General features: G+C 43.0%; 3 protein-coding genes across 4 annotated transcripts in view; 2 read left to right on the top strand and 1 right to left on the bottom strand.

The window, feature by feature from the left end:
• LOC117826771 (contactin-associated protein-like 4) overlaps positions 1-23,290 on the bottom strand; it is a 275,455-nt gene that overhangs the window by 246,126 nt on the left and 6,039 nt on the right. Inside the window, exons 2-3 of one of the 2 annotated variants that reach the window (XM_034703099.1) lie at positions 5,113-5,221; positions 2,830-2,922 (exon numbers count right to left, since the gene is read on the bottom strand). In XM_034703099.1, coding sequence (XP_034558990.1) covers positions 2,830-2,872 — 43 coding nt within the window. In that variant the 5' untranslated portion in view covers positions 2,873-2,922; positions 5,113-5,221. The remainder of the gene's footprint in view (positions 1-2,829; positions 2,923-5,112; positions 5,222-23,290) is intronic. The other variant, XM_034703096.1, reaches the window with a different exon arrangement.
• On the top strand, positions 12,796-14,721 carry LOC117826773 (tripartite motif-containing protein 16-like). The gene has a single exon (XM_034703101.1). It carries the CDS (start codon positions 12,805-12,807, stop codon positions 14,476-14,478), a length of 1,674 nt encoding a protein of 557 aa, XP_034558992.1. The 5' UTR covers positions 12,796-12,804; the 3' UTR covers positions 14,479-14,721.
• LOC117826772 (tripartite motif-containing protein 16-like) lies at positions 19,527-21,793 on the top strand. Its single transcript, XM_034703100.1, has one exon. It carries the CDS (start codon positions 19,527-19,529, stop codon positions 21,198-21,200), a length of 1,674 nt encoding a protein of 557 aa, XP_034558991.1. The 3' UTR covers positions 21,201-21,793.

The raw sequence follows: 23,290 nt of genomic DNA, 5'->3' as shown, positions 1-23,290 counted from the left end.
GGCGGGCTTACGCTGCCAACCTTAGAGAGTCTGGGAGGTGGAGGGGGGGTTTAGTTACCTGGAGCTCCTGTCCCTCGGGTCAATCTAAATCAGGATCTGTCTCACAGGCTGCAGGAAGAACTAAAGCTCAAAGCTGTGTGGAGACAAAGGCTGCAGGTTTGGTTGTTGTTGTTTTCTCAGCAAAGAAAAACACAGAAAGGTCAGAAAGTCACTAGAATATTGAAATTAATACAACATCATATGTTATCAGCAAATTAAAAATGCAAACAACATTGGCTATAGCACATTTTCTACTGGCTTTGGGGTTGCTCTATGCCTGATATGCATACAGACACGGACAGCCATACGCTGCCTTCATTTCCTCCATATTCCTGCAAGCTTACAGATATGCACCAAACGTTTAAGCACCACCAGGAATCATGAGGGCAGTGTTGAGCAATGTAGCCACCAGTTCAATCCAGACAAGCAAAACACAAGAAGACTCGCAGGGTCCAGTTTTCTGCCTATTCATTCTTATTGAGTAAAATAACTATGTGTACAGGGTCAGGTGTCAGCAGAGCGCACAACCGGGTCATAATCAGTGCGGCTGCAGAGAACACGCTCACACAGCCTCGATGTTGCTGATCTGCAAACATAGCGTGCCAGCGATTCTCGCTAGTCTGTTTGCTTTGTATCCAGAGATGGGAAATGTCCTGTTTAAAGTTCTCAATGTTCATGTCCCTGTCGTTTCTGGCAGCAGTTGCGTTCATAACTTTCACGTGATGTCACTCACTTATGGAACCGCCCCCCTGGAGGGCAAAAAGGGCGTCCTACTGCTACAGGCCACAGGCTAATGACCGGACTCTGCTGCAAACTACATGTTCAAAAACTTTTTCAAAATGCCTGATAGTTGTTTTTCAATTATATGGGCAAACTGACGAGGAGGCAAGCCTGGGTTCTGCCTCTTAAGAATCCAATCTGAGAAAGACCATCCTGAGAGGAGGAGATGTGGATTCATCATATTAGACGCTCCGCTGTCCCTGATGAGGGAACAAAAGAAGGATAAAAGTCCACACGTCTCTGAGCGAACATTTCATTCAGTATTTCAATTCATTTATGTCGTTCTGACGTGGTCAGTGTGTGTGGACCGATGTAAACAACTCTAGCGCTAACTTGTCGATACCGCTAGCAAAACTGCTAATGCTACCTTTGTAATAACGTCTCTGTTTTCACAGCCGGACACTTTTATCCTGACACTCTGGAGATAAAGTGTTCTTAGGTAAGTTAAGGAGAAGGTTCACCTTTAGTGTCCAGGCTTGACACTGAACTTTTGGGAGGGAGAGATGGTTTTACACGTCTACATGAGTGGAAGCCGTCATTTTACTACACTCTTTTTCGCCCTCCAGGCTTCCACGATGGTCACGTGGCTGAAAACTATGAATTACTCCCCTTAAAAAAGCACATGTGGAGATCTGTCGCACAGCCACAGCCGCCAGCTGAGCGTCTCTGCAGTGTGCAACACCTTTAGTCAGCTGATGGGTGATAGAAATTGTGAGGCCCAGTTTTTTCGTTGGCAGCTTGAGAATGAACACCAGAGAATTCGTTCAGGTCTCAGAAAACAATTATTGTGGTCACATGTAAAGAAGTGCAGGGCTGGTATCAAATTGACAAAGCTCCTGCAGGAATTCAGGCAAAATGAGCCCTGAGTCCTGTGTGTGATCTTCTTTTGTACAGCATAATCGTCCGAGGTGTTCCTCCCTGTACAGAATGTTGAGTTTCGGTACGCATCCGTCTCCTATTGGCTGTAATTTCTAACACGTATGTACCAACTGATACACATGTCTCCAGACAAACTATCTATTGTTCACTATGAATATGATGTGTGTGTGTGTGTGTGTGTTGTTTCTCAGCATTCAGCTACGTGTGAAGCAGAGCTGATAACTACGAGCTCCTTCCTGCTTCATCTGACTGTAACACAGTGTTCTCAGTTGACCTTCTTACAGTAGAAGTTGAGGTAGCATAATACAGTGAGGATGTTACTGGCCAACCTGAATATATTACTATTTCTATAAAGTATTAAGAAGTTAGTCAAATTAAGGCAAATTATTACAGCCTGATAGAAATTGGAAACAAAAATGTGTGCTTCGAGTAAGTTCTTCATAATCAATTAACTTGTTAACATCCCTAATTTGGACCTCAAGTAATTTCTCTCTCTTTGTTTTTGTTTATCCTGTCTCTACTCAAGTTTTGAGCCCATAAATCTGTGATGAACCCAGAGGAAGTCGGTGCTCACCAACCACAAACTAAACACTTGAAGAAAAGTTCAGTATATGAAAGCTCCTCCTCGTGAAGTGCTCATGATGGCTCTGCATGTAAAGCCGTCCTCCCTCTCTCTAGTTTCCGTACGGCGAGCCTCTGAGCAAAGTGAACAGCATGTCGAAACACTCAGCCCACCTGGCTCTCAGCTCTGAGTCTGGGTTAAGAGCAGAGAGGTGCGCAGGCAGTGTTTGCAACAGAAATGACTGCGGGGAATATAATCATCATGCAGAGCTGCGAGTGGGAACCCTGTCAGCCTTCGACTGAGTGTGTGTTTGAGTGGAGTGTAATTACCATGCAGGGCTGGTAGCAGGGCACACAGAGGAGGTGCTGTCAGGGTTCACATGTCTGTAGATCAAATGGGAGTTCCTCACACACACTCAAACACTCATTGAATGGATAAAGACTCTGTGTGTGTGTGTGTGTGTGTGCGTGCGTGCGTGCGTGTGTGTGTGTGTGTGTGTGTGTGTGTGTGTGTGTGTGTGTGTGTGTGTGTGTGTGTGTGTGTGTGTGTGTGTGTGTGTGCGTGCTGACCTGCAGTTGTCCAACACTTCGGATGTACCGCGTGTCTCTCCATCCGTCCTGTGCTGTCCACGTCTCCCCCTCTGAGGGCCGGCTGTCGCTCAGCTGTTAGATTCAAGAGGAGTTGTTCAGTTAAATGATGCATTGTGCAGTCAGAGAGCTTATTAAGAAAACACAGAGACATGAAATCAAATTAATTTAGACACGGAGGAGAGGGAAGAGAGGAATTTTGACATGCAGGGTGAAGTCCAGAGCAGCTGCCAAAGACGGGACAAGAGGACCACTCCCTTCAAGTCATCATGCACATTTTAAAACCATCAAATGAGACCACAGTTGGTGCAAACACATGATAAGATGTTTCCATTGATTTCCTTTCTGGAGCTAGACTCCAGTTTCCTGTGTCCTCAGGGTCGAACAGAAGCCTCGCCTGTTTTTCAGATTTTCCACGCATCCAGCAACCGGGCAGAAATCAGCTTGGCCTTATCAGCAGGAGCCACAAAGGGCCTGGGGTGAAGCGGGGTGGCTGCAGAGGCCCCTTTGGGAGGCAGCTAATAATTGTCCTGCTCACTGAGCCTGACACTGGGTCCGGGGTGCTGCCCTGACAGTCTCTCTGTGGAGGACCAGCGGCGGTAGCGATGGCGACTGTGTCATTTTGGCATGAACAGAAGACTCTCTCAGGTCTTCAGCTTGAGACACAGAGTACTAGCACTAACAGAGGAGGTCAATAATCAGTGCCTGAATTCTGAATCCTCAACTTGTAGTAGGAAGACCTGCATTAGTGGGCTACCTCTGAAGCTGTTTTAAATGCGTATTTATTCATTTTTTTATTTTCATATTGAACTGAGTCAAGTCACCCACAGACTGTATAATACAGGGGTTCCCAAAGTGTGGGTCGGGACACCCTGGGGGTCACGGGACACAAATCGGGGGTCGGAAGATGTCTTCCAGTATGTTTATTTTTTAAGTTATCTTAAAATATTTATTATTATTTATTTGTTTATTACCTTGTTTTGGTATGTTTATCTTTCTTTTTGTTTGTACAGTTTATTATTATTATTTCTTTATTTTTATTTTTGTATTTTTTATATTTATTTGTTTTTTCTTCTCTTTGTTGGTTTAGTATTACTTATATACAATTTGTTAACTTGTGGTGAACAAAGAAATACTTAAAACAATGCAATAAAAAAAGTTGAATGACAAAAGTTATCTAGAAATAGTACATTCTATCCATTTATAGTAAAAAATATTGACAAAAATAGTAGCTAAGCTTGAAATAAAACCTTGAAAGTAGAAAATGTAATGAGTTTTCTGCCTTTCTTTGTTGCCAGATGACTCCTAAGTTTAGGGTTAGTGAACAGTTAAATATCAAAAGCATCAGTAGCAGCAGGTTCATTCATAACGGCACCACTTTGAGGGACAGTGGGGGTTGTGAATCTTTGGCACCTTTATTTTGGGGGTCACAGGCTGAAAAGTTTGGGAACCCCTGGTATAATAAATGGACATAGTATCCGTGATGTCACCCATCTGTTTCTTAAGCGCTGTTTTGAAGCCAATTGTTAGCAGGAGCCATATTGGAAATGCTGAACTCAAACTAACTGTGGCTAGTGTGAGGTAAAGAAGCAGGCCTTTAGCCTCTTTTCGCTAACGGCTACAGAGTCAGGCAAGTCAGGCATGCCCATATTTGGGCACAGAGTTATAAAAAACATCACCCCCGTACAGTGTGTGCTGATGGAGAAATGAGCTATTCAGACCTAAACAGTTTTTTGTACCAGGCTGTAAACATGGTTATTTCTGCTGTAAAGATCATCTTCTTTGAATGGGTGTGTGTGTGGTTTCCTGTGTTTCTGCAGCCAGCCTCAAGTGGACGCTCGATGAATTGCAGTTTTTAACACTTCCGCATGGGCTCCATATTTTAAGACCGAAGGTCGCCGCTTGGAGGTAACATTTTCACTGTTGACCTGCACATAAACTAACCTTCAGAGACACATTTTGGAATTCAATATACTTTTAAATGAGCTGGCGCCATGTCAGGAACCATTCATATAAATGATAAAGCAGGATCAATATTGTGAATTGCAAATCTAGTGCTAAATAAACCCTTCCACTGGAGTTTCCTGGTGTGCGGATCTTCATGTTGTTTCATTCTACCTGATTGTTTGGATCCAGAAACCTCTGCAGGAGTCGTGTGTTTGAATTTGATTTACTCCTTTCAATATTGTGATCTAAAATCAAGCTACTGCAGAGAGGAGTTTGAATGCATTTAGTCAAATGTTTTCAATCAAAATATTTACTCACCAAAAGAGTGAAGGTTTGTATATCACTGAGTGGAAGAAAAGGACCAAAGTTTATTCCATTACAGTTAAAGTCTGTAGATCCAGGACTCCTTGCTCATCCTAAATGGCCCCTGTTGCAATTACAAAGAAGAGATGAAATGACTGATGACTGTGTTTGTATTCACTCAGAGTTTTTATGCATAAACAGTGCCATCCTGAACTCCTCTTTAAGTGAAACTTTGCAACCGGAGCGATATAAAGTAGGACAGAGCGAAAACAGGAGCCAGAAAGCTCAGCAGAACCCTCTTCATGGATAAATTAAGGTGAGTGGTGAGGAGGCACGGGCCAGGAGACATCAGCTATTCATTTCAGACCTGAGAGGATGAACACACATTTTTATCCTGTGCACACAAAGTTTTCTTGACCTGCATCAACTTTATCACCTCCTGGGAGCAGCAGAAAGATGCACTTCTTTAGCTGCTTTATGTTTGAACTCTTTTCAGCATTCAGCGGCTGTCTTTATCTCTCTGGTACTCAATGCCGCGCTGGATTTAGAATAATGGAGTCATTATGCAGATTGAAGTGGATTTATCTGCATGATCATTCCTTTCACATACTAGCAGCTTTAATGCAGCATCCTAATTTTGGACAGCATTAAAGGTGCATTTTCGACCAAGCGTTCCGGGGTCTTTTAGCCCCCAGAACTACTTTACCCGGATCTAAAAGGTTCCTGTGCCCCCATTGTTGTCTACGTTTAGACCATGGGATGAAGTCCCGGTAGATTGTACAAATCAGGCCAGTGACGTATGGAGGGAAAAAAAAGTAAATGCACTACACCACCAGACTAGTAGAGGGCAGTAAAACAAAGAGGAATGCCATTCATCACAGATGACACCATAGAAGCAGACTGACAGGCAGGTATCATCATGAGCAACACAACAGTTAGCCTGTTAGCATGAAGAGACTCAGCTGGTGCTGTTTTAGATGGTGCTATATTTCATCACAGATGGATTCACTGAATCAACACATGAGAGGAGATAAGCACGAGTAGCAAAAACGTTTCAACACGGCTTTAAAATCCTTTTGAACTCAAACAGCCGTGGCAGAGATCAGCTGGTGTTTGGTTTAAACAGCTACCCTGTTAACTGGAGACTTTCAGCCGGATGCATCCCTCATAAACGTCTTTAGACGATCATTAAATATCTGATGAGGATATTTTGAAATCTTAATAAAAACTAAACTAGTTTGCATTCCCAGGAACTCCCTCTGTGTTTCAACAGCTGTGTAAACTCCACAAACACTGACACGTTCAGCTGAAGGTCTCCAGTTTACAGGGTCACTTTTAAAACCGGAACACCGGGAGAGACGCATTCGCTGAGGGTTTAGAGAAGACTACTGTTACAAGCTGCTAAATTAAGAGAATCACAGCTTCTTCTTTTGAAAAGTACACACACATACAAAAAAGATAGAACAAATAAAAACTAATGAAAGAAAGAGAAATCAAGTGAATCACAGATGTGTGTGATGTTATTGTGGACGGCGGGTGGAATAAAAACACTTCAGGCATTCTACCCATCAGACACTTTCAACATTACAGGCCCTGCCCCCCAAAAGTCCCGGGACCTTTGAAAATTCCAAGATTAACTACCCCTTAACTAAATTTAGACCCTGGGTCCACCGGTCGAAACGCACGTAGTTCCGGGGTAAAGTTCCTCAGGTCGAAAACGCCTTCAAATATTCAAGAATATTTCAGATCACTGTTTAATCCAGATCCTGACAACCTCATGTATATCATCTGCTACTTTAAGTAGAGGAAAATCTTGTGAACATGATTCCTTCTGAGTGCTGCTTGGTGATTTAGGGGTTTTATAAATCCAGGTCACGTTTTTTCTGTGGTGTGTGGTGTGATACACCAGAACCAGTATGATTTATATTACCCTCTATCTCTGCTGGGTGTACATAAAGAGGCAGAATTCATTTGACTAAGCTGAAATCACCTTTGAGGCATATTTGCCCTTTCAACTCAGATCATTTGTAATCATCTTTTTGTGGTCTGGGCTCCAAGGGATCAGCACCTTGGACAGCGACACACTCCATGTGTAATGTTTCTAAATACTCAACAACAGTCTCATAAAACATAAATAATAGAGACAAACTACAGGAACAACAACAGATTTAGTCAGGGCTCGGGTCAAAGCTGCGTGTAAACCATGTTTCTAACCTTTGTGAGGATGTAAAGCTTGACATTAGATGCTACGAGTACACATAAGCATTAAAACCAAGCGGCAACCTCTGGTCTCAAAACATGAAGCCCATGCTGACGTGTTATAAACTGTAATTCATCCAGAATCTGCTTGAGGCTGGCTGCAGAAACACCGGAAACCACATACATAGAGATGGATACCGAATTCAATACTTTTATAGGTATTGATTCACGTAAAATGCAACGGTACCAAGTTTCGGTACCTAAACGCATCCTTGTGACTGTGAGGGAGTGGACGAGGAGGCGATTTTCCATACTTTCACCCAGTAATAAAGTTTGATACTGATCAGGTGAACCTCTCTGCTCTCTGCTCTCTGCATCTGCGCAGGAGCACACCAAACGGAGCCTAGAATGCTACTACTTCTACTACTTTTTCTAGGCTGCATAAACATTACACTGAAGTGACAGCGTGGACAAAGGAGACACCAGACAGAGTGATGAAGCAGCAGAGGAACTTATAGAGAGTTGAAAACATGTGAATATGTTGGTACCATTTCCCTGTAATACATGCAATGAAAGTATCTAAACCAGTTACCTGTTTACTGAGATACACTGACAGAAAGAAGAGTATATGAAAGATATGATTGCTGTGAAGCTGTGGGAGGAGCATAGACTGTAAAAAATATGGACGTAGTATCCGTGACGTCACCCATCTGTTTCTGAAGAGCTGTTTTGAGACCAATCGGCTGCGGCAGCCATATTGCTTCTGTGGAGCCAGTGTGACGTAAAGAGGAGGGCTTTGAGCCTCCTAGCCAACAGCTGCAGTGTTCCCACAGGCAGCTGTGCCTCTCATTGGAAGACTGGTAATCTCAATATCTTCGAAATTGCCGAATTAGAAAAAAATTCACCCCCCTCACAGTGAGAGGACGTCGAGAAATTAGCTATTCAGACTACACTCATCTTTTGTACCAGGCTGTAAACATGTTTATTAATGCTGCAAAGATCGTCTTTTCCCCATTCATGTGTATGTGACTTCTGGTACTTCCGGAGCCAGCCTCAAGCGGATCCTCGATGAACTGCAGCTTTTAACACTTCCGCATTGACTCATATTTTTAGACCGGAGGTTTCCGCTTGGGGAGGAGGCAACACTACCATAGTCTAAAACTGCAGCTAATCACACTAACGCTCTCTCAGAGAACGGACTCTCTCGCTCCGACTACCTGCCCTGTTTAGAACCGTTCCTGTGTTTGTGAATGCCCAACAAGTAAGTTGTGTGTCCTGTTATTATAAAGAGACGGAAAACAGACTTTTTCCCGTCCGCAGACATTCACGTGTGTTCATTGATAAACTCCCGAAAGAGCAATTAGACGCCACGAGCACGTGTCAGCTAATATATCTAATCACCTTTATAATCCTGTTTCTGTTCATTTCATGTTGAGGACATTTGTATAACAGTTGAATGTTGTTTTGATATATTTGTTAAAGTTTATATATTGAGAAATAAATATGTTAACTTTAAAAATGTTGAGATTTTATAATTAAACAAATTAACATTTATTACCACATAAACACACACAAAAGTACCGAAAATGTGTACGGTTGAGTACCGATACCAATTCCCAGGTACCGGGCATCAGTACTGTATCTATTCAAATGTGAAAGTACCCATCCCTACACATACACACCAATTCAAAAAAGACGACCTTTACAGCAGAAATAAACATGTTTACAGCCTGGTTCATAAAACGGCTTGGGTCTACATCACTAACTTCTCTATCAGCACACACTGTATGGGGGGGGGGGGGGGGGGGGGGGGGGGGGATTTTGACTGACTTTACTGACATGCGGGAACAATGTAGCTATTGGCTAGGAGGCTCAAAGCCCGCCTCTTTACCTCACACTAAGTTTGGTTGAGTTCAGCATTACCAATATGGCCACCGCCGCCGATTTGGCTGCGAAACAGCGCTCAGGAACAGATGGGTGACGTCACGGATACTACGTCCATTATTTATACAGTCTATGATTAAAGGTGACATATCATGCAAAATTGACTTTTTAATGGTTCTCTACCTGAAATATGTGTCCCTGGCATGTCTACAAACCCCCCGAGAATGAAAAAAATCCATTCTGCCCCTGTTCTGATTTCTCCACCTTTCTGTAAATGTGTGTGAAACGAGCCGTTTCAGACTTCCGTGTTTTTGTTACGTAACAACAATATCCGGTCTGTCACGGAGTCAGAGCTCAGAGCTTGTTCAGCCCATAGACTGTATAAAATAATACTGAATCCCTCCTCCGTTTTTCATTACCTGCACAAATGTGTGGTAACAAGGAGCTTAGGAGGGAGGCATGCTAGTTGTAGGCTGTCTTAATAAACTCAAAGGTCGGTTTTACTCCCCACGTCTGCAGATTTGAAGATCTAGTGGATGATTTTTATTTATCATGGATAAGTGCTAGCGCTAGTTAGCATAGCTACATAGCTACATGTCGTAGCTGTAGCTGTGTACCAAGACACAAGTCGACATACTGACAAATAAAACAACAAGAAACACTAAATCTGTGACCAATCCTTCAGAAAGGTCCCGCTGCCTCTCTGGTAGAGGTCGGTTTTACTCCCCAAGTCTGCAGATTTGAAGATCTAGTGGATGATTTTTATGTATCATAGATAAGTGCTAGCGCTAGTTAGCATAGCCACATAGCTACATGTTCGTAGCTGTGTACCAAGACACACATCGACATACTGATAAATAAAACAACAAGAAACACTAAATCTATGACCAATCCTTCAGAAAGGTCCTGCTACAGGCGCCTCTCCGTCAGGATCAGATTCTGGATCAGACTCAGAGGGTTGAAGTAACAGCAGCCGTGTATATTCAGCCAACATGTAAACATTAGATCAACGTGCTGGACAGCCGAGGCACATCCACTTCCTGAGGGGGCGTGGTCAGAGGGAAAAAAAGTGTTCTGAGGAGGACTGAAGAAGAGGGCTTTTCAGGCAGACCAAAATCTGATTTCAAAGTGTTTTTTTGAGCATAAACTTTAAAGACATGTTTTGGGGACCTCTTAGACCAATATATGTTGATGAAAAAAGCGTGATATGTCACCTTTAAAACACACTTTGAACATGAAGACAAGGCTCGATGTCACACCACAGCTTTTTGATTTCCACCTATCTTCCACCAACATCTCAATGCTCAGTAACATTTGACCACAGCTGAACGCTCCATGCTCAGTCTCTCTCCGTTTGTTTCACTTTTCATTCCAGTGTATCCATTAGCGCTCTTTCACGGACCTGAACATGATGGAAACTTAATGATGAAACTAAACTTCAGTGTTCTTCTGAAACCAAACTTCAAACAGCGACTAACAAGGTAGGGCAGCACTTTCTCTGTTTGTTTGCCAGTTTATCTCTCTTGATGGCAGAGTGAACTGACATGACCCAACCTATAATTGAGAGCGTGAGGAACCGACATCAATCACTGTTATGATCATTATAGCTTCTTGTTTTTCACATCGTCGGCGTCATGCTGAGAGACGGTACAAAGCCTACTTTTCGTTTTTCTACTAACAAAAACTTCGGATCAAATGTTTAAATCCTGTCTGAAAGTCCTGACGTGAAAAAAACTTCCAAGGTTTTTAACTAGAGCGCTGCAGAGCCTCCTCATCCTGTCATATCAGTAACATGAACGCTTCTGAGATGCATGGATCCGTCTTATCTCTACATGATGACGGGAGCTGTGACTGCTGCTGCACACTTGACGAGGTTTGGAAGTTTGGCTATTGGCAGATAACGTCCTCTCATGGCGGCTGTTGTTTAGAGTTTTGAAATACCTAAATCATTTTTACATCTCGTGGTCAGAAAAGGTGCCGTGTGTGAAGGGCAGGTATTGCATTTGAGAGGCTAGAGGCAACTCAAAACTAGGCAATATTTCCAGTTGAATAAGAAAGCTTCACCCCCTGCCTTCTGCATCCCCTCCTAACACAGCTGATAAAAGAATCCATTATCAAGGCTTTACCCAGATCAGACATCAAGGCTCATCTGAATCCATGTGGCACAATCTTATTGCCTTTTGGAGCATCTGCAGTGAAAAATCTGACTTTGTGATTTGCCTTTAATGTGGGTTTTGATTGTAATCACCTTTTGAAAATGTTTCATATGAATCAGCTTGAGGATCTGCTTTATAAAAGTTCACCTTAAAAAAGTTGAACTGTTTCATCCTGTGGTACTTTGCTGTCATCCAGGTTAAAATAAAAGAGTAGCGTTGAAATTACTCAAGGCCTTGAGAGCAAAATTCATACTTTGACCCCCGGGATGTTTTGCTGTTAACGCATCAACTGTAATATGTGACTGTAATAAAATACTCAGATACAAGTTGTGAATCATATGTGGCCACAATCCCATTCAAAGAAATGACAAAAGATAACAGCAGCAACCTCAGGTCTAAAAAATATGAGTCCAATGAGGAAGTGCTAAAAACTGCAGTTCATCAAGGGGCCGCTTGAGGCTGGCTCTGGAAGTACAGGAAACCACATACACACCAATTATAAAAAGCCGATCTTTACAGCAGAAATAAACATGTTTACAGCATGGTACAAAAAATGAGTGTAGTCTGGATAGCTCTTTTCTCGATCGTCACACACTGTATGGGGTGAATTTTTTCATAACGTGGTACTTTTGAAGACACTGAGATTATGAGTCTTCCAATAAGAGGCACAGCTGACTTGATTGACAGGCGGGAACACTGTAGCTGTTGGCGAGACGGTTCAAAGCCCGCCTCTTTACGTCACAATGGCCCGACAGCAGCAATATGGCTCCTGCCAACGATTGGCCTCAAAACAGCGCTTCAGAAACAGATGGGTGACGTCACGGATACTACATTCATTATTTATAAAAGAAAGAGATGATCACATTCAAAAGGTCTGTCCTCTGTTTTTTGCTTCACTATTGCTACTTCACACAGCTACGACGGAGGACGGATGTTTGCCACACGTAGAACCAGGCAAGGCCTTTTTCAGGAAGACCTTACAGGTTTCAGTAAAACCACATTCTGCACGTGTTACAAAAGCATGGCTCTGTAGTAGAAGAGTCCAGGTGCTGAACCGACCTGCCTGCAGTCCTGACTCGTCACCATTGAAAACATTTGGAGCATCATGAAACGAAGAATACAACACAGGAGACCCTGAACTGTTGAGCAGCTGAAATCCTCTCTCATATTTATTTATGAAAGATTACATGCCCTGTCTTTTGTAACAAGCTGCTCTCTGTGGAACGCAGTAAATCCTGAAAACCCTGCCCTCTTCCTAAAGGTTCGGGCTCCACCTGATCAAAATATGTCTCTCCTCCCTTCATACGTCAGCAGCTATGAGAATGGGTGTGAACAGCATAGCATGAAATCCTTGAGCTCCAAAACATCATTCACTGCAGAGAGTCAACAAGAGCTGTTGTACATCGGAGCTCAGACACTGTTTCTATCTGGATTTAGAGGAACTCTTTGATCGTCACTGAGAGGAGAGATGGATCAGAACCAGCTGGACCGAGAGAGATTCTGCTGTTCCATCTGTCTGGATCTACTGAAGGATCCTGTGACTGTTCCCTGTGGACACAGCTACTGCATGAAATGTGTTAAAACCTACTGGGATAAAAAGAAAGTGAAGAGAGACTACAGCTGCCCTCAGTGCAGGCAGACCTTCAAACTGAGGCCTGTCCTGAAGAAAAGCACCATGTTAGCAGATTTAGTGGAGGAGCTGAAGAAGACTGGACTCCAAGCTGCTCCTGCTGATCACTGCTATGCTGGACCTGAAGATGTGGCCTGTGACGTCTGCACCAGGAGGAAACTGAGAGCCAGTAAGTCCTGTCTGCAGTGTCTGACCTCTTTTTGTGAGAAACACCTTCAGCCTCATTTTAAAGCAGCTCCATTGAAGAAACACAAGCTGGTGGAGCCCTCCAAGAAGCTCCAGGAGAATGTCTGCTCTCGTCATGATGAGGTGATGAAGATATTCTGTCGTACTGATCAGCAGTCTATCTGTTCTCTCTGCTCTGTGGACGAACATAAAGGACACGACACAGTCTCAGCTTCAGCAGAAAGGACTGAGAGGCAGAGAGAGCTTGAGGGGACTCGACTAAACATCCAGCAGAGAATCCAGGACAGTGAGGAAGATGTGAAGCTGCTTCAACAGGAGGTGGAGGTTATCAACGGCTCCGCTGATAAAGCAGTGGAGCACAGTGAGAAGATGTTAACTGAGCTGATCCGTCTCATGGAGAAAAGACGCTCTGATGTGAAGCAGCAGGTCAGATCCCAGCAGGAAACTGAAGTGAGTCGAGTCAAAGAGCTTCAGGAGAAGCTGGAGCAGGAGATCACTGAGCTGAAGAGGAAAGATGCTGAGCTGCAGAAGCTGTCACTCACAGAGGACCACAACCAGTTTCTACAGGACTACCCCTCACTGTCAGGACTCAGTGGATCTACACACTCATGCAGCATCAAGACCCGTCCTCTGAGGTACTTTGAGGATGTGACAGCGGCTGTGTCAGGAGTCAGAGATAAACTACAGGACGTTCTGAGAGAGGGATGGACAAACATCTCACAGACAGGGACTGAAGTGAATGTTTTACTGTCACAACCAAGACCAGAACCAGAGCCCAAGACCAGAGCTGAGTTCTTAAAATACTCACGTGACATCACACTGGATACAAACACACCACACAGACATCTGTTATTATCTGACGGGAACAGAAAAGCAACATTAATGAGACAACTTCAGTCTTATTCTAGTCACCCAGACAGATTCACTATTTATCCTCAGGTCCTGAGTAGAGAGAGTCTGACTGGACGTTGTTACTGGGAGGTGGAGCGGAGCGGACAAGCTGATGTAGCAGTCGCACACAAGAATATCAGCAGAGCAGGGAGCTCACTTGAATGTTTGTTTGGACGCAATGACAAATCTTGGTCTTTAGATTGTAACAACATCAGTTATAAGTTTTGGTTCAACAAAGTGGAGACTCCTGTCTCAGGTCCTCAGTCCTCCAGAGTAGGAGTGTACCTGGATCACAGAGCAGGTATTCTGTCCTTCTACAGCGTCTCTGAAACCATGACTCTCCTCCACAGAGTCCAGACCACGTTCACTCAGCCTCTACATGCTGGACTCTATGTTTATTATTCTGGATCAGCTGAGTTGTGTAGGTTGAAATAGACAGAAGTGATTTCAGGGACAGTGGGTTCACTTCTGTGTTTGAATTCTTCAACTTGATTTTTATTCCTGTTTGTTGCTGAGAGCTGATTGTTGTCAGCTGTCAATCAAACTTGGTGGGCGGGACTTTGACATCTTCTCCTTTGTTGTTGTAACTGTTATTTACCATGAAATGGATCAAATACCAATGAATGAACAATCCACCAATATCTATATCTAGGTTCAGGAGGAGGACAGGGAGCAAAGCTCCACCATGACTGTATATGGCAACAATGAAAAGATTGATTCACAGTTCAGAACAGTGTGAATTTGAACTTTGAGCTTTGTCCCTTTTTAAAGCCCCAAAAAAGAACAAAGACATAAACAATGATAAAATAATAACACTTGCTATTAACAAATGTCCTTAACTTGTGTGTTTGTTCAGAGCTCTGTTTGAATTTGAAATGACCAGTAAAACTCAACATCAGTTCAACTGTCCACTCTTGTGTTTTTTCTTCTGGACCCGGGTACTAATAGGATTCATTTCTTGAATCCTTCTTTCTTCTTCTTCAGTTGTAAAGATGCAGCTCTCTTTGTAAAGTGTGTTAAAGTTCAGTTCAGTGGAGTCAAAAGGTTTGGAGTTCAGTCAGCTCTGTTTCTTTCTCCTTCACTTTGTTAGTTAGTGCGGGGCTCCCTTTCTTTTTTCATCTGGAAAATCCCATCTGGAATTACAACAAAGAAACAGACAAATCCAAAGTCCTGGACCCGATCCTAGACCTCTCTACCTGAAGCTGCTGTGGAGGTCTGTCTGCGGCCCCCTTCTGGCACTTTGGAGAGGTGTTCTCTTCAGGGATGTACAGGTCAGATGTCAGACAGCGTGTACGGCGTGGTGTGGGTGAGTGTTTTTTTTTCTGATGTCAGCGTTGTGAATGGAGTGGCCCATGGTGACGGTGGGGTTATGGTATTGGCAGGCGTATGTTGTGGACAACGAACACTGGTGCATTTTATTGATGGCATTTTGGATGAGACGCAGAGACACCGTGACAAGATCCTGTCTCAGTCTACCGCTTTTTAACCCCTTCTCCCTCTGTACGATCTCCCTATTTCACGATGATGAGTGTCCCTCAACATCTATGAGGGGGTCAGTGCTCATTCAATCTGGTAGGGGACGTGTCTCATAAAATATGGTAAAAAAATAATTAAATAAGGTTTTCAAAATGTAAAATTAGACAAATCTTAAGTTGGATCCTCTAATCTCTAAGCTCTACTTGAGCCTTATATTCAAACCTCAAGAAACATCCACTCCTCCTCTCTCTGTAGATGGTTTGATCCAAAAGATGCTGCATGAGATTATTTCTGACAGCAGGTAAACACAGACACACAGACAGGTAGATCTGTGACACCAGTAGCTGAAGTGTTTATTAGAGCATCAACCCTTTTTAAAAAAAACATGTTTAGATTAGCTTTTATGAGTTCAACAAACTTCTGCACTGTTTAAAGATTTGATCCATCCCTCATTAAAGTGGGTTAGCCCTGTTCTTATAGCTAAGTTAAGTTGTGATGTGCAATAACGCAGTATCTTCTTTAAAGTTCATCAGGAGAGTTTAGAGCTGTGTGAATCTGATGACAGAGTGCTGACAGTGTCACTATCACAATATCACAGGTGAAGTTATAAATCACTAAACTCTACCTGATAACCTCAGGTGGAGATGAAGAGGAAATCTCTTCCTTATTTAAATAAAGAGCAGAAAGCAGCAGAGGCTGAGGATGCAGAGGTTACTGTAGGTCAGATAACATTTAGCTGTAGGTAATAAATGTTATTTAAAGGACCCAGATAAATGACTTTAAAAAGCACATAGAGATGTAGATTCATGTTACAGAGACTCCTGCATTCAAACTGTATTAAAATAATACTATGATGGTATTAACATGAAAATATGGTGTAATTATTGTAATGATTCACAACATAATCACATGTTTTATATTGTTGTATTAAAATTATTGATTGCACTAGTCTGTTTACACCTAGGTGTTTGGTGTTATGGATGGAGCTAACATCAGTCATTTAATCTGTATAGTCTGTGAATTACTCCACATGTGATATCAGTAATCTGAATCCACACAGCATCATGCAGGATCAGATTAATGTAGTATAAAGGACATTATTTCCCTCTGATATGTAGAGAGGAAGAGGCATACAGAAAATATTTAACAACACTAAGTAACTTATTTCTCAAAGCTGTCCTTACACACTATTATTTTACTTTTTACTTTAAATCTGGGGTTGGTCGTCAGATTTAGATCCATCCATCCATCCATCCATCCATCCATTATCTTGACCGCTTATCCCGTTAGGGGTCACGGGGGGCTGGAGCCTATCCCAGCTGGCTTCGGGCGGAAGGCAGGGTACACCCCGGACAGGTCGCCAACCTATCACAGGAGATTTAGATCCACTTATTGTTATACTGGTTAAAATTATCTTTATGTCCTGATGGTAATAAATACATAATGTGTTCTTAAAAAAAGAGTGCAAAAAGCCTCTATCTACAGCCGGAGTAAACCTGGGAAAACACCAACCAATCCCTGCCATCAGGAGCCAAAATTTTAAACCAATCTAATCCCGTCCTGCCGTTCTGCCCGCCTCCTGTGCGTACACTTCCCCGACGTGCACTCCCCGTCCCCTGCCTCTGCTTCCCTGCCTATATTTACTGCCCCTCTCACTTGACCTCGGGCCTGTCCCCTCGGACTCAATGAGGTGCTTTGCTCAGGACTGTAGTCCGGGTCAGAGTCTAAAAAGCTCTCACCACGGGGGCTCTGACAAGCAAAAGAATTAATGACATTTAGTAAGTCCTACAGAAAATGTAGATGTACTGTAGTCAGTCCCTCCAGGAAGTTGCGATTTCGCGATCGCTATTCACGATTTTTGCGCGGCCTTGCAATTTTATACAATCATCGCAACTTTCCCGCAAATTTGACCAATTACCTTAATCTCAGCCCCTGTACGTCATCGGTTTCATCATCAATTTCACTTCCTTGGAACATAAACGTAAGTCCTCACTTGATCGGCACTTTTCAACAGTAAAACATGCACAGAGAACGGGTGATAAGAGGGGACAGCAGGCAGGACAAGTGATGATGACAACGTTGTTATTTATAGATACTAGAGTTATTATATGAGGGGCTCAGTGTTAGCTTGGTCTCTACCTGCAGCAGGTGTGCTGTGTGAACCAGCTCTCCCCGCCTCCATGCATCGGTCTCATCTTCATTGATGATTTTTACCTCATTGAAGTTTGTGTTTGTGACAAAGACACAACCGGGGGACGTCTGTTTAATATTTGACGTTGTTGCCGCCATTACTGTAAAAAGCTGAACATCTACAGCTTGATTTAATCCAGTTTGGTGAAACATCAGACACATTTAGTAAGTTTTGATCAACTCCTAGTCAACGAAGATGCAGACACATTTCAGATTGCCGTGAACCGACTGTCTGTCAAGTGCCTCTGTCACTGCAAGGTGCATACAGGGACCGTCGTAAATGTGAAATACAGACCTTTCATGGCATTTTTCTGTGAATCAAGAGAATCAAAATACAGTCACATTGGTCACATCAAGAATGCTTTCTAAAAACAACTGTAATTTAGCGTATTTACTTGCCCCTGAGATGTTATTGGGGGGAAAAATGCAAAAAAATAATCACAACTTGCATCGCAATTTTTTCAAAAAGCTGTCGCAAAATCAGGCTTTTTGGGCCGCAACAATCACAAAAAAAAAATCTGCGAAATCTTGGATGGACTGTGTAGCGTCCCTCCGGACTCTGTAGTGATGACGAGCCAGTTCGTGAACACGTTGAGCTTTAATAACCGCTCACTGTCGGCCGTGATCATGCCAACCAACAAAGCAACAATCAATGTTTGAATGAATGAAGAACTTCTCCTCGTGTCTCTCCTCTCTCCCGCTCGAACACGCTATACCTCTCCTGATGCCTTCACTGACCGTCAACACTGTAGGAATTAAGAACATCTACACTGAACACGTTTAACAAACAGTAGAGTTGTTACAGTATTATATGTGTTAGAACTTTTCTCCTGATATCGTGTCACTGGTACAACTGGATAATGCTAGCATGACAGTTGTGAGTACTAACAGCAGCCATGTTTGTTTGTGTTTTTAACTTTCACTATGAGAATGTTATGGTTTTAACTTACAGCTGAGTGAGACATGAGTTGACATAGTGCAAAACACAAACGATGTGCTGAGGACCGGTTTTGAATCAGTCACGATCATATGGTCGTGAATCAGAGGCACTCGAGCATGTGAGCGGGGGCGTCGTTTTGGAAGAGCTCTGGGCGGCTCTGGGGAGGGGGGGGGGGGTTAGATGGAGTCCTGAGGGAATGCTACATTCAAATTCATGCTAGCTTTCCGTGACTACCAACCCTAGCTTTAATCTCTGGTCATTTTGTTAAAGCTTTGTTTCATTTTGTATTGACCATCTCAGAGCTGTTAAAGGAGGAGTGATGTTCATCAGGCAGGTAAAGGTGCTGAGCTTGCAGGTAGACATTAAAATCTAGTGATGATCACAAGATGATGATCATAAAGAGTTAATATCAGTAGTAGTTTTAATAATATGTCTGGGTAATGAGACAGATGTAGCCTTGGCTGTGTCTAGATGGCCTGCCTGCAGTTCTGACTTGTCACCATTGAACAAATTTGGAGTATCATGAAACGAAGAATACAACACAGGAGACCCTGAACTGTTGAGCAGCTGAAATCCTCTCTGATATATATTTATGAAAGATTATATGCCCTGTCTTTAGTAACAAGCTGCTCTCTGTGGAATGCAGTTTAACCTGAAAACCCTGCCCTCTTCCTAAAGGTTCAGGCTCCACCTGATCAAAATATGTCTCTCCTCCTTTCATACGTCAGCAGCTATGAGAATGGGTGTGAACAGCATAGATAAAAAACCTCATTCACTGCAGAGAGTCAACGAGAGCAGACAGCTGTTGTACATCAGAGCTCAGACACTGTTTCTATCTGGAGTTAGAGGAACTCTTTGACCGTCACTGAGAGGAGAGATGGATCAGATCCAGCTGAACCGAGAGAGACTCTGCTGTTCCATCTGTCTGGATCTACTGAAGGATCCGGTGACTACTCCCTGTGGACACAGTTACTGCATGAACTGTATTAAAACCCACTGGGATGGAGAGGAGTCAGGGAGAGACTACAGCTGCCCTCAGTGTAGGCAGACCTTCACACTGAGGCCTGAACTGGGGAAAAGCACCATGTTAGCAGATTTAGTGGAGGAGCTGAAGAAGACTGGACTCCAAGCTGCTCCTGCTGATCACTGCTATGCTGGACCTGAAGATGTGGCCTGTGACGTCTGCACCAGGAGGAAACTGAGAGCCTGTAAGTCCTGTCTGCAGTGTCTGACCTCTTTTTGTGAGAAACACCTTCAGCCTCATTTTGAATCTCCTGCCTATAAGAAACACAAGCTGGTGGAGCCCTCCAAGAAGCTCCAGGAGAATGTCTGCTCTCGTCATGATGAGGTGATGAAGATATTCTGTCGTACTGATCAGCAGTCTATCTGTTATCTCTGTTTAATGGACGAACATAAAGGCCACGACACAGTCTCAGCTGCAGCAGAAAGGACTGAGAGGCAGAGAGAGCTCGAGGGGACTCGACTAAACATCCAGCAGAGAATCCAGGACAGAGAGAAAGATGTGAAGCTGCTTCAACAGGAGGTGGAGGCTATCAACGGCTCCGCTGATAAAGCAGTGGAGCTCTTTAGGAAGACTTTCACTGAGCTGATCCGTCTCATGGAGAAAAGACACTCTGATGTGAAGCAGCAGGTCAGATCCCAGCAGGAAACTGAAGTGAGTCGAGTCAAAGAGCTTCAGGAGAAGCTGGAGCAGGAGATCACTGAGCTGAAGAGGAAAGATGCTGAGCTGCAGAAGCTGTCACTCACAGAGGACCACAACCAGTTTCTACAGGACTACCCCTCACTGTCAGGACTCAGTGGATCTACACACTCATCCAGCATCAAGACCCGTCCTCTGAGGTACTTTGAGGATGTGACAGCAGCTGTGTCAGGAGTCAGAGATAAACTACAGGACGTTCTGAGAGAGGGATGGACAAACATCTCACAGACAGGGACTGAAGTGGATGTTTTACTGTCACAACCAAGACCAGAACCAGAGCCCAAGACCAGAGCTGAGTTCTTAAAATACTCACGTGACATCACCCTGGATACAAACACAGTTAACACATGGCTGTTATTATCTGATGGGAACAGAAAAGTAACATTTATGGATCAACTTCAGTCTTATTCTAGTCACCCAGACAGATTCACTAATAATCATCAGGTCCTGAGTAGAGAGAGTCTGACTGGACGATGTTACTGGGAGGTGGAGTGGAAAGGAAGAGTTTATGTAGCAGTCGCACACAAGAATATCAGCAGAGCAGGGAACTCACGTGAATGTTTGTTTGGACGCAATGACAAATCTTGGTCTTTAGATTGTAACAACATCAGTTATAAGTTTTGGTTCAACAAAGTGGAGACTCCTGTCTCAGGTCCTCAGTCCTCCAGAGTAGGAGTGTACCTGGATCACAGAGCAGGTATTCTGTCCTTCTACAGCGTCTCTGAAACCATGACTCTCCTCCACAGAGTCCAGACCACGTTCACTCAGCCTCTACATGCTGGACTCTGTGTTTTTTATTCTGGATCAGCTGAGTTGTGTCAGCTGAAATAGACAGAAGTGATTTCAGGGACAGTGGGTTCACTTCTGTGTTTGAATTCTTCAACTTGATTTTTATTCCTGTTTGTTGCTGAGAGCTGATTGTTGTCAGCTGTCAATCAAACTTGGTGGGCGGGACTTTGACATCTTCTCCTTTGTTGTTGTAACTGTTATTTACCATGAAATGGATCAAATACCAATGAATGAACAATCCACCAATATCTATATCTAGGTTCAGGAGGAGGACAGGGAGCAAAGCTCCACCATGACTGTATATGGCAACAATGAAAAGATTGATTCACAGTTCAGAACAGTGTGAATTTGAACTTTGAGCTTTGTTCCTTTTTAAAGCCCCAAAAAAGAACAAAGACATAAACAATGATAAAATAATAACACTTGCTATTAACAAATGTCCTTAACTTGTGTGTTTGTTCAGAGCTCTGTTTGAATTTGAAATGACCAGTAAAACTCAACATCAGTTCAACTGTCCACTCTTGTGTTTTTTCTTCTGGACCCGGGTACTAATAGGATTCATTTCTTGAATCCTTCTTTCTTCTTCTTCAGTTGTAAAGATGCAGCTCTCTTTGTAAAGTGTGTTAAAGTTCAGTTCAGTGGAGTCAAAAGGTTTGGAGTTCAGTCAGCTCTGTTTCTTTCTCCTTCACTTTGTTAGTTAGTGCGGGGCTCCCTTTCTTTTTTCATCTGGAAAATCCCATCTGGAATTACAACAAAGAAACAGACAAATCCAAAGTCCTAGACCCGATCCTCGACTTCCGTACCCGAAGCCACTGTGGAGGTCTGTCTGCAGCCCCCTTCTGGCACTTTGGAGAGGTGTTCTCTTCAGGGATGTACAGGTCAGATGTCAGACAGCGTGTACGGCGTGGTGTGGGTGAGTGTTTTTTTCTGGTGTCAGCGTTGTGAATGGAGTGGTCCACGGTGGCGGTGGGGTTATGGTATGGGTAGATGTATCTTGTGGACAACGAACACTGGTGCATTTTATTGATGGCATTTTGGATGAGACACAGAGACTTCGTGACAAGATCCTATCTCAGTCTACCGCATTTTAACCCCTTCTCCCTCTGTACGATCTCCCTATTTCACGATGATGAGTGTCCCTCAACATCTATGAGGGGGTCAGTGCTCATTCAATCAGGTAGGGGACGTGTCTCATAAGATTTGTTTCATTTTACATTTTGAATACCTTATTTTTTTTTTTTTTACCATATTTTAAGTTGGATCCTCTAATCTCTAATCTCTACTTGAGCCTTATATTCAAACCTCAAGAAACATCCACTCCTCCTCTCTCTGTAGATGGTTTGATCCAAAAGATGCTGCATGAGATTATTTCTGACAGCAGGTAAACACAGACACACAGACAGGTAGATCTGTGACACCGGTAGCTGAAGTGTTTATTAGAGCATCAACCCTTTTTAAAAAAAACATGTTTGGATTAGTTTTTATGAGTTCAACAAACTTCTGCACTGTTTAAAGATTTGATCCCTCCCTCATTAAAGTGGTTCAGCCCTGTTCTTATAGCTAAGTTAAGTTGTGATGTGCAATAACGCAGTATCTTCTTTAAAGTTCATCAGGAGAGTTTAGAGCTGTGTGAATCTGATGACAGAGTTCTGACAGTGTCACTATCACAATATCACAGGTGAAGTTATAAATCACTAAACTCTACCTGATAACCTCAGGTGGAGATGCAGAGGAAATCTCTTCCTTATTTAAATAAAGAGCAGAAAGCAGCAGAGGCTGAGGATGCAGAGGTTACTGTAGGTCAGATAACATTTAGCTGTAGGTAATAAATATTATTTAAAGGACCCAGATAAATGACTTTAAAAAGCACATAGAGATGTAGATTTGTGTTACAGAGACTCCTGCATTCAAACTGTATTAAAATAATACTATAATGATATTAACATGAAAATATGGTGTAATTATTGAAATGATTCACAACATAATCACATGTTTTATATTGTTGTATTAAAATTATTGATTGCACTAGTCTGTTTACACCTAGGTGTTTGGTGTTATGGATGGAGCTAACATCAGTCATTTAATCTGTATAATCTGTGAATTACTCCACATGTGATATCAGTAATCTGAAT

Source organism: Notolabrus celidotus, chromosome 15 (genome assembly GCF_009762535.1).
Source record: "Notolabrus celidotus isolate fNotCel1 chromosome 15, fNotCel1.pri, whole genome shotgun sequence".
Lineage (NCBI taxonomy): Eukaryota > Metazoa > Chordata > Actinopteri > Labriformes > Labridae > Notolabrus > Notolabrus celidotus.
The sequence above is the reverse complement of the archived record's forward strand: the minus strand, read 5'-3'. Positions and strand labels throughout refer to the sequence as shown.

Coding starts and splice junctions, on each gene's coding strand:
- LOC117826773 (XM_034703101.1), top strand. CDS start 12,805: ATGGATCAGAACCAGCTGGACCGAGAGAGATTCTGCTGTTCCATCTGT.
- LOC117826772 (XM_034703100.1), top strand. CDS start 19,527: ATGGATCAGATCCAGCTGAACCGAGAGAGACTCTGCTGTTCCATCTGT.